The sequence below is a fragment of the Carassius gibelio genome, chromosome B7 (genome assembly GCF_023724105.1).
Source record: "Carassius gibelio isolate Cgi1373 ecotype wild population from Czech Republic chromosome B7, carGib1.2-hapl.c, whole genome shotgun sequence".
NCBI classification, from domain to species: domain Eukaryota; kingdom Metazoa; phylum Chordata; class Actinopteri; order Cypriniformes; family Cyprinidae; genus Carassius; species Carassius gibelio.
In genome coordinates, this window is record NC_068402.1 from 25,559,989 (window position 1) to 25,573,305 (window position 13,317).

At 39.1% G+C, this 13,317-nt stretch overlaps 2 protein-coding genes across 4 annotated transcripts in view; both read right to left on the minus strand.

The window, feature by feature from the left end:
• Positions 1-10,281, minus strand: part of LOC127961602 (CREB-regulated transcription coactivator 3) — a 34,947-nt gene extending 24,666 nt beyond the window's left edge. For all 3 annotated transcript variants that reach the window (XM_052560792.1, XM_052560791.1, XM_052560790.1), the window contains exons 1-3: positions 8,908-10,281; positions 3,397-3,507; positions 2,639-2,767 (exon numbers count right to left, since the gene is read on the minus strand). In XM_052560792.1, the coding sequence (XP_052416752.1) occupies positions 2,639-2,767; positions 3,397-3,507; positions 8,908-9,039 (372 nt within the window). In that variant the 5' untranslated portion in view covers positions 9,040-10,281. The remainder of the gene's footprint in view (positions 1-2,638; positions 2,768-3,396; positions 3,508-8,907) is intronic.
• A 2,027-nt stretch (positions 10,282-12,308) lies between these two features.
• LOC127961601 (ras GTPase-activating-like protein IQGAP1) overlaps positions 12,309-13,317 on the minus strand; it is a 42,154-nt gene continuing 41,145 nt past the window's right edge. Inside the window, exon 37 of the mRNA XM_052560789.1 lies at positions 12,309-13,288. Coding sequence (XP_052416749.1) covers positions 13,175-13,288 — 114 coding nt within the window. The 3' untranslated portion in view covers positions 12,309-13,174. The remainder of the gene's footprint in view (positions 13,289-13,317) is intronic.

Genomic DNA, 13,317 nt, shown 5'->3' on the forward strand with positions numbered 1-13,317 from the left:
ATCTGCCAAGGCCTGGAAAACCTAGTCATCAGTTCTGCTGCAGTAATGAGAGACTGAGCTCCTCATGCCAACCTTTCAACCACAAGCCCACCTCGTGACCCTCACCATGACACAACACAGAATAACCAACCAATGAGCAGTCAGATCCAGGCCACAGAAAAACCATCCTTGGCCTCCTCGTTCGAACACCGCAATCAAATGTATGAAATCCCTGGCGTGACATTTTGTGAATACTGTTGTTGATACGCAGACTGGGAGGGGGAAAGCGATGATGACATAAGCCAGACAGCTTGGATTACAAGGGATCCTTCCTAAAATCTAATTAGCCCATGTCTGCTGAAGCGGTGTGGACAGACAGGGTGGCTGTGACAGCACCTTCGTCTCGGAAGCTCCAGGATGGCGTGGGTGAGCTAACCTTTCTCTCTGACATTTCACACTCGACCCACACCGCTCGTCCTCCAGCTAGACATCATTCCAGAAACACTCCACAGACAAAGCAAGATCCAAGGCATCTGGCGTGATATATGCGGCTCGAAAGCAACTACATGGGTTTGGAGGAAGTTGGCTAGCGAGTCTTTGAGAGAGTCTAATCTTGGCAAATGTGGATCAATCGATGAGAGCAAAACAAGCCAACACTGTGAGGGACATTTGGCACTAAAGTGAAAAAAAAAACAGAGTGAAAGCAAATTTGGGCTTTGCATCCTTCCTAATATTTAGATTGGCATGAAAACGAAATGTTAAGTGGGTGAATGTCTTTGATGATAAGATTAAATGTAGATTGTACTGTAGTTTTTTACATGTAAGTGAAAGTGAAAGAAAGTGAAAGTCGTGACATTTGCCAAGTATGGTAGCCCATGCTCGGAATTGGTGCTCTGCATTTAACCAATCCAAGTGGACACACACAGAAGTGAGAAGTGAACACACCCTGAACAAACACCTGGAGCAGTGGGCATCTATAGATCCAGCACTCAGGGAGAAACTGGGGGTTCAGTGCCTTGCTCAAGGGCACTTCAGCCATGAGTATTGAGGGTGGAAGAGAGCGCTGTTCATTCACTCCCTCCCAACTACAACTCCTGTCAGCACCAAGACTCGAACCGGCGACCTTCTGGGAACTAGTCCAGCTCTCTAACCATTAGGCCACAGCTGCCCCCATATAGCAACATATAAGTGGCATATAAAAAGCAAAAACGTAAATGCAAAAACCATTATTAAAAAATATGAAGGACAAGTTAGTTTCCACAGTTAAACATTCAGGGGTTTGTTTAAATCTTTAATTTGAGAAACAGTGATGCACCACAATCAAGTCCCTAAAGAACGAGTTAGAATGGAACTCAATATGGACTCTCTATTGCATCAGATTAATGAGAGTTAGTAAGCCTTCTTATTGACAGGGATGAGACACATGCTGAACTCTCAAACTGAAAGCAGCAGCAACAACAACAAAACATGAAAGCTTTGAGCCCACAGCAAAGAGATTTGAAGACAGTAACAGCCCATTAAAAATATTTTTGGTTTAAGAGACAAAAAGAAACAAGTGTTTAGCAATAAATGTGAGCAATCAAAAATGAACGTCAATGGACAAAAATAAATAAATCATAAGAGACTCTGAAGGAACCCGCGAGAATAAGCAACAATATCTTCAGCTCTTGGGGAGGGAGTGGTTCAATTCACAGAGCACAGAGTCGACAGAGTTCTGACAAACAGGTCTTGCAGTTTTTAGCATGACTGTGGTCACAAATGCCTTTTCCCGCTCAAAGAACAAGGGCGGCAGTGGCAAACCGTGTGGAATTACTTTGAACCCATCATTCAAAGCTCTTACGTAACTCAACTCCGCCACACTTTTCTTCTTCTGTCTCCCTCGCGCTGCCTTTGTTGTCTCTCCATATGGCTCGGCATCAGAGCAAGTGGATTATTCCCAAACTATCCCAATATTAAGGACTAGCTTCTTACTCTGGTACTACATAATTCAAAACCTCAGTGTGGCTTCAAAACTAGATCAGTGGACGACAATTCATGCATTCCACATCTTCAAAACAGTGTGGAAACACATAGGCATTTTTATTTGTAATTAATCTGCAGACCGAGATTATCTTTGAGCCAACAGACGATTAAGCTTACAGACAACCGCTGAAAAATTTATGAAAGAAATCTGCCAACTACACAACCGAGGAGGAGGATAAAAGACCGGCTGGGCCGGCATAGCCAGTGACTTCATCAACCTGCGTGCTGAATGAATGCAGAGCTAGCGGCAGAATGCGCAATACGATCGGCGGCGAGGTTTGATAATCACCCACTAATGAGGACACCAGAGTACTGATATTCAAATCTCTAAACGGTTCTCACTGATAAAAAAAAAAAAGAAAAGAAAAAAAATGAGTGGAAGAAAACAGCAGGTTATTGCAGTTACCCACTCATTCACACCCACAGTGCAGCAGTTGGAAATATCAATACATAAAGGATCATCACACAGCCTGAAGCCTCAAAAAAGCTGCCCACATGAGCAAAGGTCAACATGCATGACACATGCAACATTGTGAGCTCATAATAATGATGCATCTACTAGCAAGAGTAAGTAAAGACCCTCACAGATCACTCTTTTACTCGTCAAAGGCTTTACACTAGTGAACTCAAAGGATATCTGCCGCCCGTGTTTGTCAATGGGCCTGCGGTGCGGTGAGTTGATCCGATTGCGGTCTCGATGGACCCTCTCCACCAGACCATGGTGTCTGGTCCCTCGCACAGAGTCCAGCCCGGAGGGAAAAGTCCCCTGTAGAAAAACACATCCTTGGTTAACACTTTCCTCACAAATGCAAAAAGGTGTCATAAGTGACTTAATAAATAGTAAAAAGATATCAGCGCCTCCGTATTTCAGAACACGCAGAATAAACAAACAAAATATACACACGTAAATTTAAAAGTGCCACCATTAGCTTTGTGTCCCCAGGTGAATTCACTCAACTCCAAAGTAAAAGCTTCTAGGTTTGGTTTCTCATGGCAGACAAAAAGTAGGGATCACTGCTTGATGTCTCAAAGAAGCTTTATTCGATGCAACAAGAGCACTTTCACCTGAAGGTATACAACACTCCTCTCCATAGGGGATAGACACAGATACAGTTCTTTGGTTCTTGGATCTCCCCGCTGTATCAAGTGTACTCATGGGGAAAGCAGTGCACTGAAGGAGTAGGTGAAGTGAGGGCAGACTAAGAGGTGGGGACAAATACACTCTTTGTTTTGTTTTTTTTAAGAAAAAGGTTTGCAATTACCATCTCTTGACATAATTTATCTGAGGGTAGAGAAGCAGAGTATACGGCTGGGGCTTATCTTCTCCTAAATGAACATGACTTGCTGGACAGATTTAGTGGACTTAGATAAGTGGATGAAGGGCAACTCGGGTACCTGGAAATCAGTGCTGGCATTGCCTATTTGGTTGACGTTGGGCAGCGAGCCACCGTAGTACTGTGCCCGGTTCTGTGACAGACGGAGCTGCTGGACCTTCTGGAACTGCACCTTTAATCAAGAGGAAGACACAGTGAATGCATTTGAAAAAGAAAGGAGAGTGAGAGTCCGCCGAGGCATTTCAGAACCTGTGTGTTTAACTGGGGTGGAAATTCTTGGAAAGGAGTGTTTGGTTTTAAGTGTACCTCTGAGCTCAAGCTGGAGGACAGTGTGGATTTTGTTGTGCGGCAAGGGTAAGCAATGAAAATTATCAATTCTGATCAGGCACAAGCAAATCAGGAGGCATTCCTTCCTCCTACTAACCAAAGGACAAAATTTGAATCTCAAAGACTGACCTCATTTAGTGATCTCAATGGGTTACTACACAGAAGCTCGAGTCCGTTTTTTTAATTCCAAAACACTTTTTCAAGATAGACCTTCAATACACACTGCTTAGATATAGGACTGTTTAATATGACAAAAAATAATAATAATTGCATCATCTGAAATATATTGTATTTGTTTTGACAGATTTTGGAACTGCCATTTGAATTGCAATTTAATAAATATTTTAAATCTCACGTGGCTGCTTAGACATCTGTGAAATAAATTAAACAAAGAAAATTGAAATTATTAAAAATGCATACAGTACAAACAGAAACAAGGTAGGCAAACACTACAAACTCAGAAGCAATGTCCCCAAATTGTGTTATATTTTGCCCACACTATGCTGCTAACAAATAGAGCTGCTCTTTAAAGTTGTGACGAAATGGAATGAGTGAAAGATCTTTTGTACAATGAAATGGTTCTTATGTTGTAAAAGTGTCTCAGTCTACACTCACAATTGAGTCTAATGCAGTCAAGTTGGAAATTAATGTAATTGCGCTTATTCCATTTAAACTGTCAGAAACACAGCCTATGAAGTCTAAAGTGCATTTTATGTGAACAGTTGAGAGAAAATCAGATGTGCTTCATTTCATTAGATCTTAAAATGACAGCAGATTAATAAACCTATTGCTGTCTGTGTCCTTAATGTTAGTAAGCTAAATAAAGAGAACATTCTCAGTGCTCTTGGCTGAAGAACTTTAGTAGCTTTAATAAAAACCAATGCTTAGCTATTTCATGCAGTTAGACATTTGGCTCTTTCTTATTTTAACTTATTATACTTTCTTGTGTATTGGTCCTATTGATTGTTGAAAAAAAAATCCAATAAGCATTAGTTACCATGAACCATATTTTTCTACCTGCTAGCTGGTGACAGGAAGTATTAGAGGGAGCATGTGATTGGACAAAAATCTGTGAAGAGCATGCTGCGTCAGTGTTTTTGGTCCATTTTCTTGATCATTTTAAATGCCAACTTTATTTAAATGAACAGGGCATTCCTATTTAGATGTGAGAAACACATTCATGTATCATGCTTTGCCCATACTGGCCTCTACTAACATAACCTTGCTGTAGATTATTGTGTTTAAAAAGATTGGCCATAAAAAAAAAACACACCATAAAAAACTCCCTCACTCACATCACATCACGCACTTAGAAAAATGCTACTTCAAACCCATTGCTGACACTGTTCCTGGCAGACAGCTTAGAAACATGGGCTTGTTAATAAACAAGCACAGATCCTCGCTCTCAGCACACACTCTGGGGTCACATCCAGCCTTTCAGTGTATGCCTTTATCAAAACAATGACACCCCAGCTGTGGAGCAGCACCAAGCTGCTTATAGGGCCAGAGGATTTCCCTGGGGCAGCTTGCATAGGCTTATGCTTTTCCTCTCCTATCAACATCACGCATTGTTATTATTACTACAGTAAAACCTCCAGACTGCTTTTTTTCATTATTTTACATAAAAATTAAACTAAACATTGAGAGTTCCTTGGTTTCCCTATTCCAATGTTTTTCTCATGCAGCAGTGCATTTACTTCTTTTATTGTTAACTTTCACCAATGAATGTGTGAAAGACCGAAAAACTGTGCTGATGTCTAAAAATAACAGACACCTTGATCCACTAGCACTTGCCAACGGACAGCCAGCGCGCCTGCAGCTGGACGACTTCCTGCATGCAAACATGTAGTGGGCTTATAGACAACAAGTGATGTAACAAAGCTGTGTTTACATTTCTGTGTATTAAGTCCTACTAAAAACTGAAAGGGTGACTACTGCTCTGAAAACATCTGCTCGCTGCCTTGTGCCCAATCTCTCCAATACATAAAAGCCTGAAGTTGTCAAATCTGTTTCTATAAGCTTTTTCTTGTTTTAGAAAAGGACAACTGCATGACCAAAAACAACAACAAAAAAAGTGTCAAACGCTCTCTTTGTTGATACCAGTTTAATGTGCAGACACCATAAATATAATTAAGTCATTTGTAAGTTCTTTATTTCCTCGAAAAGTATAAAGTGTAAACACTGTGGCATTGCTGTTTACTTGAGTGGCTCAAGAGAAATCAAGCAATGCTAGAAGCACGGTTAGTCATTTCATCACAGTCAGCAGCACTGACAGATTCGGCTGCTTCCTTTGGGATCACTGCCACACAGGCAACAGTAAATATTCATTTGTCATTGCCACGAACAAGGTTAATTACTAACAAACACAATTCTCACAATATTCACAATTTGGCTATCAGCCCATTCCGAATTACGTATGTAGTACTGAGTAGTTTGTGACAACACAATGTTTAAAAATGTATACAATTTAAGAAATGCTTTTTTTTTGGTCACAAACTTGCTATTATTTTTAGCATTTTCCTCCAGGGCTCATTCCATTGTCAATGCGGATTGTTTGTAAACAGGTTTGACTTTAAACTCTGACACTTACTATAACACAACCACATGTTCTGGTGCCCTAGAAAAGAAGGCAGCCAAATAATGAACTGGCAGATCATCATATTCATTCATTCATTCATCCGCCTACAGACTCCACACAGAGACAGTGCGCTGTCTGAGGCAGAGCTGCTCTCTGCTAAACCATTTCCCACTGGTGAAAGACCTATAGTTAAACCACTACACATGACTGACATTTCTTAACCCTTCTCTAAACCATACTTTGAAAAGCTAAAAAAAAAATCTATTGCAGGCATCAGCAAAAACTTAAACATAACCCAAACTCTAAAAATGTTTTTCCACAACTCAGAGTTAAAGGGATAGTTTACCCAAAAAATTTAAATGTATGATAAACATTACATTTAAACCACTGATGTCACTTTGACAATTTTAACAATGTCCTTTCTTCCTTTCTGGGCCTTGGATGTGGTAGTTCATTGGCGGTTTCAGAAAGCTCTCGGATTTCATAAAAAATATCTTAATTTGTGTTCCGAAGATAAACGAAGGTCTTACAGGATAAGAACGATATGAGGGTGAGTAATTAATGAGATAATTTTCCTTTTTGGGTGAACTATCCCTTTAAGCACCCTGAATTTGTTTATTTACTGTTCAGTCTAAAGCTATAGAGGATGATGTTCAACATTACCAGTGTGATCATGATGTATTAGGACCTTTAAATGTTTACCAGATGTGCATGTAAATTAAACTGAAAATGCAAAGCAGCCTAGCTACTACAGTTACTACAGTAGCTGTATGAAATCAAACTATTAGTGAATCTTCTCAAGGTGGGCATATTAAATCAGTCAAGTTTAAGCTCTCTTAATTTCAGGGACTTTTATTGGCGTCTACAGAACCTTTAACACCCAACCGCTGCACAGGAGTCTTTTTGGAATGTTTATTTTTAAGAGAGCTGATTGGTTTTCACACACTCTCTTGTTGACTTGACATGATTCTGGCTGGTTATGCTGGGCTCACACTACAGTTTTAAAATCCTAACCGATTATGAAATCTGGTTTGCAGCACACACAAAGAGAATCTTTGCAGATTATCTTCCCTCAAATATTAAACATGCACACACTACAAGATTTGAAAATCATGGTGCATCACGCACTACAAGATATTACTGAGATTATCATGCCAGAGGGAGCGCCTCACGTGATCCCAAGCAGCAGATCATCACTATTTCAGTGATGTTTATTGTACATATGTTAGCTAGCATGCAAGCAGCTTTTTGCACTCACAAACTACAATTCAAAACGTAGGCGATTTCACTCCAGCACTTCTCTTTATCACGGTTGTGATACCTTTTCAACACATTATACAGACAGTCGTGTTACTATAAAATATCAAGAAGCAGTTTCCTCCGTCTCCACTATCCAACTGAAGCTGTACAGCAGCTGTTTTTTGGTCGCGCATTGGCTATTGTGAAAGTAACTTACTGACGTAATCATATAGCCGTCATCATACAGATTTAAATCCTAAAAATCAAACATGTTTGATATGATCGGGACTGGCCCGATTTGTGTGCAAGCAGATTGGGAGCGGCAAGATTCGATCTGTGAATTCCACACATTACCAGATAGTTTACACCAAACATCAGGACGGATCGAGGTGCTCTTCAAGATTTTTGCTCCGATTCTCGGGCGGGGAAACATGGGCTAAAAATCCTGTAGTGTGACCCAGGCTTTAGTTGCTACAACCAGTGGTAAAGTATTTCGGAATTATGATCATGTTCAAGGTCAACACTGTATAACTAACCACTATATAACTTGTGTTGTCTTATTATAGATTTATTTGGTAAGCTGATATGTAATATGTAAGATTGTGTACAGTCAACTGGTTACTATCGCCAAACCAACAACTCTGTAAAGCAACCTTGAGTTTCGAAAAAAAGCTATTTGTAAATGAATAAGAAAAGTATTATTATTTTACAATAAAATTCAACAAATTGAATAAGATCTTGAAGGGGTCATATTAACCTTATTTAATAAGAACCTTGGTCTGATAGCCATGTTGGGTTTAATTTCCAATAACCACTTACTGACTGTACATTATCAATTACTAGTGCATAGAAATAAACTCCCTCCTTTGCACAGCTGCAAATGTACTATGCACAAGCTATACATTTCTCACACTCCAAATAATAACTTGCATAAAATGTTTGGAAAGATTTTTACAGGCAACATTTAGCTACCCACCCAACATATCCAAATGCATGCCCACCTATTGTAACATCACTGCTGTTTCAGTGCTCAATCAGTCGTGTATGTTGTTATTTAAAACAGTTTTATAGTAGTGTAGCAAGTATGGCATCTTGGCTGGAAACTATGGGTGCCACAAAATCTATCACAATCATCTGCACTCAAATAACAAAAAAAATTTTTTGCAACTTTCAACTCAGGCAAAATATAATTAACGACTCAGCAGGTGAAGACAAATTGAAGGCATCGGCCCTGTCATGATGTCCATATGAATGCATGCGGAGTGAATGACAGCAGTCAGCCACTGCATCCTCATCCCTCCTCATGAGCTCGATGTGTCGGGCATTTCACATTCACTGTGGTTCAGGCAGCCGCATAGGACAAATTTAGGCGTATTTGACGTATGAAATCTTGAGAACCAGGTAATTACTAAATTAGGCTGTGCTTACCCTCGAGACGGTGAGGTCTGTCATGAGCTGCTCAAAGGCCCGCGTCTCCTCCGCCTGTTTCTGGTTGTGCAGCGCGATCTTCTCGCTGAACTTCCGCGGGTTGGAGCCACTCGAGCCCGGGGATCCAGACATGGTTGGGCCGCAGAGTTTCGAGATCAACTTCGCAGGGAACTGACGGTTGAATGTTGTCGATACAGAAGTCAAATGTGTTAAAGTTGTCCTTCCATGTCTGAAATGCGTGTAAGGGTACAGCCCAGATGCTTTAGAGAGGTTTGACGGGGTCGCTTTAATGATAAGAGCTTTGCCACCATTAATGAGTTGGGAAACGCGATGAAACCGTATTGTTAACAATTTAACGGACTTAATTCAGCTTAAGTGCAAAGTAAATAAGATGTGTATATATATAGGTATAACTTGTAACGTTACGCCAATAAGTGTATAAAGGCGATTAAACGAATTTGCTAAAAGTTTGTCAGGAAACTGGACATCGCTTGATATTCAAGCGTTTATGACAGTTTCGTTTGGATTCATTAACTTAAACCAGCTTTTATTTTGTATCATGGGGGAAATAGGAAAAAAGGTGTAATACTGTGCAATGCCAAACAGAAAAGCTTAAATATTTCACTTGGATTTACGAAACAAGTTCAGTAACGACTCTAGCTTAGCGAGCTAAATAACGTTACTTTAGATTCTGACGAGAACGATTCCAATTATTTTTTTATTTTTGTTATTCCGCATAAATATTTAAGAGCCCACCATTATTCATGAATTAAGATAGACAGTTGGTGATATAACTGTCTAAATGTGTGTAATTGATTGATATTGCTCGGTCAGGTAACTTACAGGATAAAGTCAGCCGTGACAGCTAAGCAGCTAATGAGCGATATGACACAATCAAAATATCACAAACGAACTGTAAATGGCAATAGTCCTTCGACTCTTCAAACGGCCCACTTGAATGGTCAATTCAATCAATCTTATTCCCCCCAATACTGAACTTGGTTTCGTGAGATTTCAACAAGTGGTCGCGCCAATGTAAAACTCATATAAACAGGTAACTTAACGTTAGCGCGACAGCAACTTCGCAGCAAGGTAACAAATCAAGCTCGGCAATCAGACACTCACTGACCGCTGTTGACATACGAGTCTGAGAAAATGTTTAGATGTTACTGATCGTGAAATGCAGCGGTGAAATCGGATCTTGCAGTCCTCGTGTACTCCTCCGGACTCTCTTCCCCGTGTCCATCCTCTAGATCCACCTGAACTGCGACCCACCGACTCGTGACTCCGCGGCACACATTTGTTTTGTCAACTCCTAGTGAAAACAAGCCGAGGAAAAAAATACACAAGCCTGTCCCAAAACTGTACACCAATTTTTTTTTTAAGTTGTGTCCACAAGGAGGCAGTGGAGTTCTCTTAAAGGGATACACACAACAATATTATTTACTGTATGTTATGAGTACCATCAAGAAATTATTAGAAATAGCAATGAAAACTCCAAATTTCCTCTATATTAGATAATCTGTTTATCTGTATTAGATTAAACGGATGTAGAAACTCTGAATTAATGACCACTATCTATCTATCTATATATAAAACATGTCTTGAAATACTGATTACATCTATCTGTTCTTGTAAAAAAGTTATTTTATCAATAAAGGACATATTATTGATCATAAGTATATATTCCAGTAAGGACTTTTACATACAAACATAACGTAATTCCTCAAATAAAAGCTGGGGCCTTTATTTACCTGTACTGCAGAAGGTAACAAGCTTTTATTTGAAGCAGGCTTTTATTAGAGGCAGGCCTTTATTTCTAATTCCATCTGTTTGAAAAGTAATTGTTTTAAATAACCCGTTTTAAATTAAAAGCAATAGCGTTCCAGTGGACAGAGATCATAACATTAGCACAGAATCAGTTCAGAATCAATAACCAAATGAGCCAGTTCAGTTCAGACGCGTTCTGTGTCAGTCTGCTTCACACTGAATCATGCATGCGCAGTATCATCAGCTCCTCAGTTCTCGAATCGGACGCGTCCGACAGAAACGGTTCTCGGTTCAGTGTTCTGGTGATCTGAAAACCGATGCAACCGGTTCTAGACTCGAGTATGAGAAATGCGCTGGCAGTGGGCGTGTATGTTCGTTATCTGGCTATGCTGCACAAATTTTCCCCCGGATTTTATTTAAGACCGGCCTTTATTTGTCCGTGTTGACCACGCCCTGGCCACTATAAGAGGCCTGGCATTTATTTGACTACCGGTTTTTATTTGAGGAATTACGGTATATATATATATATCACTGGTTCCAGAAAAAAATAAATAAATAAGGATCATGTGACACTGAAGTAATGGCTCCTGAAAATTCTGCTTTGCCATCACAGGAATATATTACATTTTAAAATATATTTAAATAGAAAATAATTATTAACTTTGCAATTGTAATATTTCACAATATTACAATTTTTACCTAATATTTATCAAAACATTAACAAATCATATTGACCCTTGAGTTTTGAACAGTAGTGTGTGTATACAATAAGGCTTTTTAATACTTTGTTCTCTTACTCCCTTCCCTTCTACAAAAGGCAAGTGCCAACCAGCAAGACCAGCTCTACGAGACGTTTGGTGCTGCTTAGCTAAATCACCTTCTATATTAAGTAACTGTATTGCTACCTCAATGGGATCTCTACTTTATTTTCTGTGAAGCTGCTGGAAACATTCTGTTTGTGGATTTTGTTACTGGCTACATTGATAAACACACTTAAGATGAGATGCACTCATAGCCAAACTAAGCATCATGGGTAAACGGTGAAACGGGCACTGAGCTAGGTCAGATGCTCTCAGTTCCTAACACATGAAATTATATTTAAATCCACATTATGACCTCAATAAAATAATAGAGCTGTCTATGAGAGTAATTGTTATGACTGCTTCCAGCCAATTCTGTTTAATTTGCCCAGAAATCTTCCTTTTTGTTCAGGACAGTACCATTTTTTCCGGAAATCTTCCTTTTTGTTCAGGACAGTACCATTTTTTTCCAGAAATCTTCCTTTTTGTTCAGGACAGTACCATTTTCCTGGAAATCTTCCTCTATTGATCTTTTTTACTAAAGGCTCTGGGCTGTCACATTACCCCCCCCCCCCTTTATTATTTTTTTGAAGGCATGTGCAGACATATGCAACATTTGTTCAGTCTATAGTTCCTTTATACTTAAAGAAGACCTCCATTGTGGCAGTTCTAAGAAGCCCAGTATTTTGGGCAAAAGAGATAAAAGGAGGATGATATCACCACTGCTGTCTTGTCATGCTCAGAAAAGAGAGGAGCATGTGAGAATGATCTTTGCAAAATACAAAAAATAAAATTTAAAAAATAAAACTAAAAGAAAAATGTCTGTACATCTTTTAAATTTCATAATGAATCTGTTTATTATATCATCACTGCATTTTCTCAACATAATGAGTGTATAAACCGGCATCACTGATCAGTACAAATATGTAACCATTATTCAGCTATTACATATTGTATGAGACATTATTTGAACAGACAATAATGAGATGGACTGACATGATGATCATGATGTGTTGATATGATAAGGATTCTCCACAAATTTTCCCAATGGTTAATTCAAGTTAAGGCCCCTTTAAAAAATAAATGGACACATGGCTGCAAAAATTATAGGGACGTAAACGTAAAACTCATCCAGCATTAAGTGTCCAAATGCTTTGAAAAAAAAGTTAGTCCTAATTTTTCAACCAGCCAATGACGTATACCTATTCATTGCCATTTTCTTTTCTTTTACTTTTTTTTTTGTACAAATAAAGAAACATAAATTGCTCTGATAAATATATTTTGGTAACATTTGGAGGAATGTGCCTATAACACTCATTACTCTCCTACACGATAGGGATACTTGGAAACAATTTTAAAATTGTTTCGCCCTTAGAATAGATTAGGTAATAAAAAGGTTCATTTTACATATAACATATACAGTATTCAAAGCTCATGCAAGCACAGTTTGCAAAAGATAAAGCAAACTACTATTGATACTCTTTTGGACACTTACATCTCAGTAAAAACAGAAAACAGTAAACTGCTACTTATCTGGAAGATACAGGTTGGTGGTCTACGACAAATTTAATAATGTACATTCAAGGAATCTATCCTTCAAGAAACTCAGAGTAGTGCAGGAAAGACATGTAACTTTAAAGACAAATGGGGTCTGGGCTTCACTTTTTTATGACACAGTCTATCAAGACCCTCTGAGTTTATTTGCCGTAGAACTTCTTGTTGAGCAGGAAAATTAGGAGGTTAACATTTACAGTGGCTCGATCGAACAGCTTCATCACTGCCACCCCCTCGTACTGCAACTGGAGTAGGTCCTGTTATTAAAGACATAAAAAAATATATA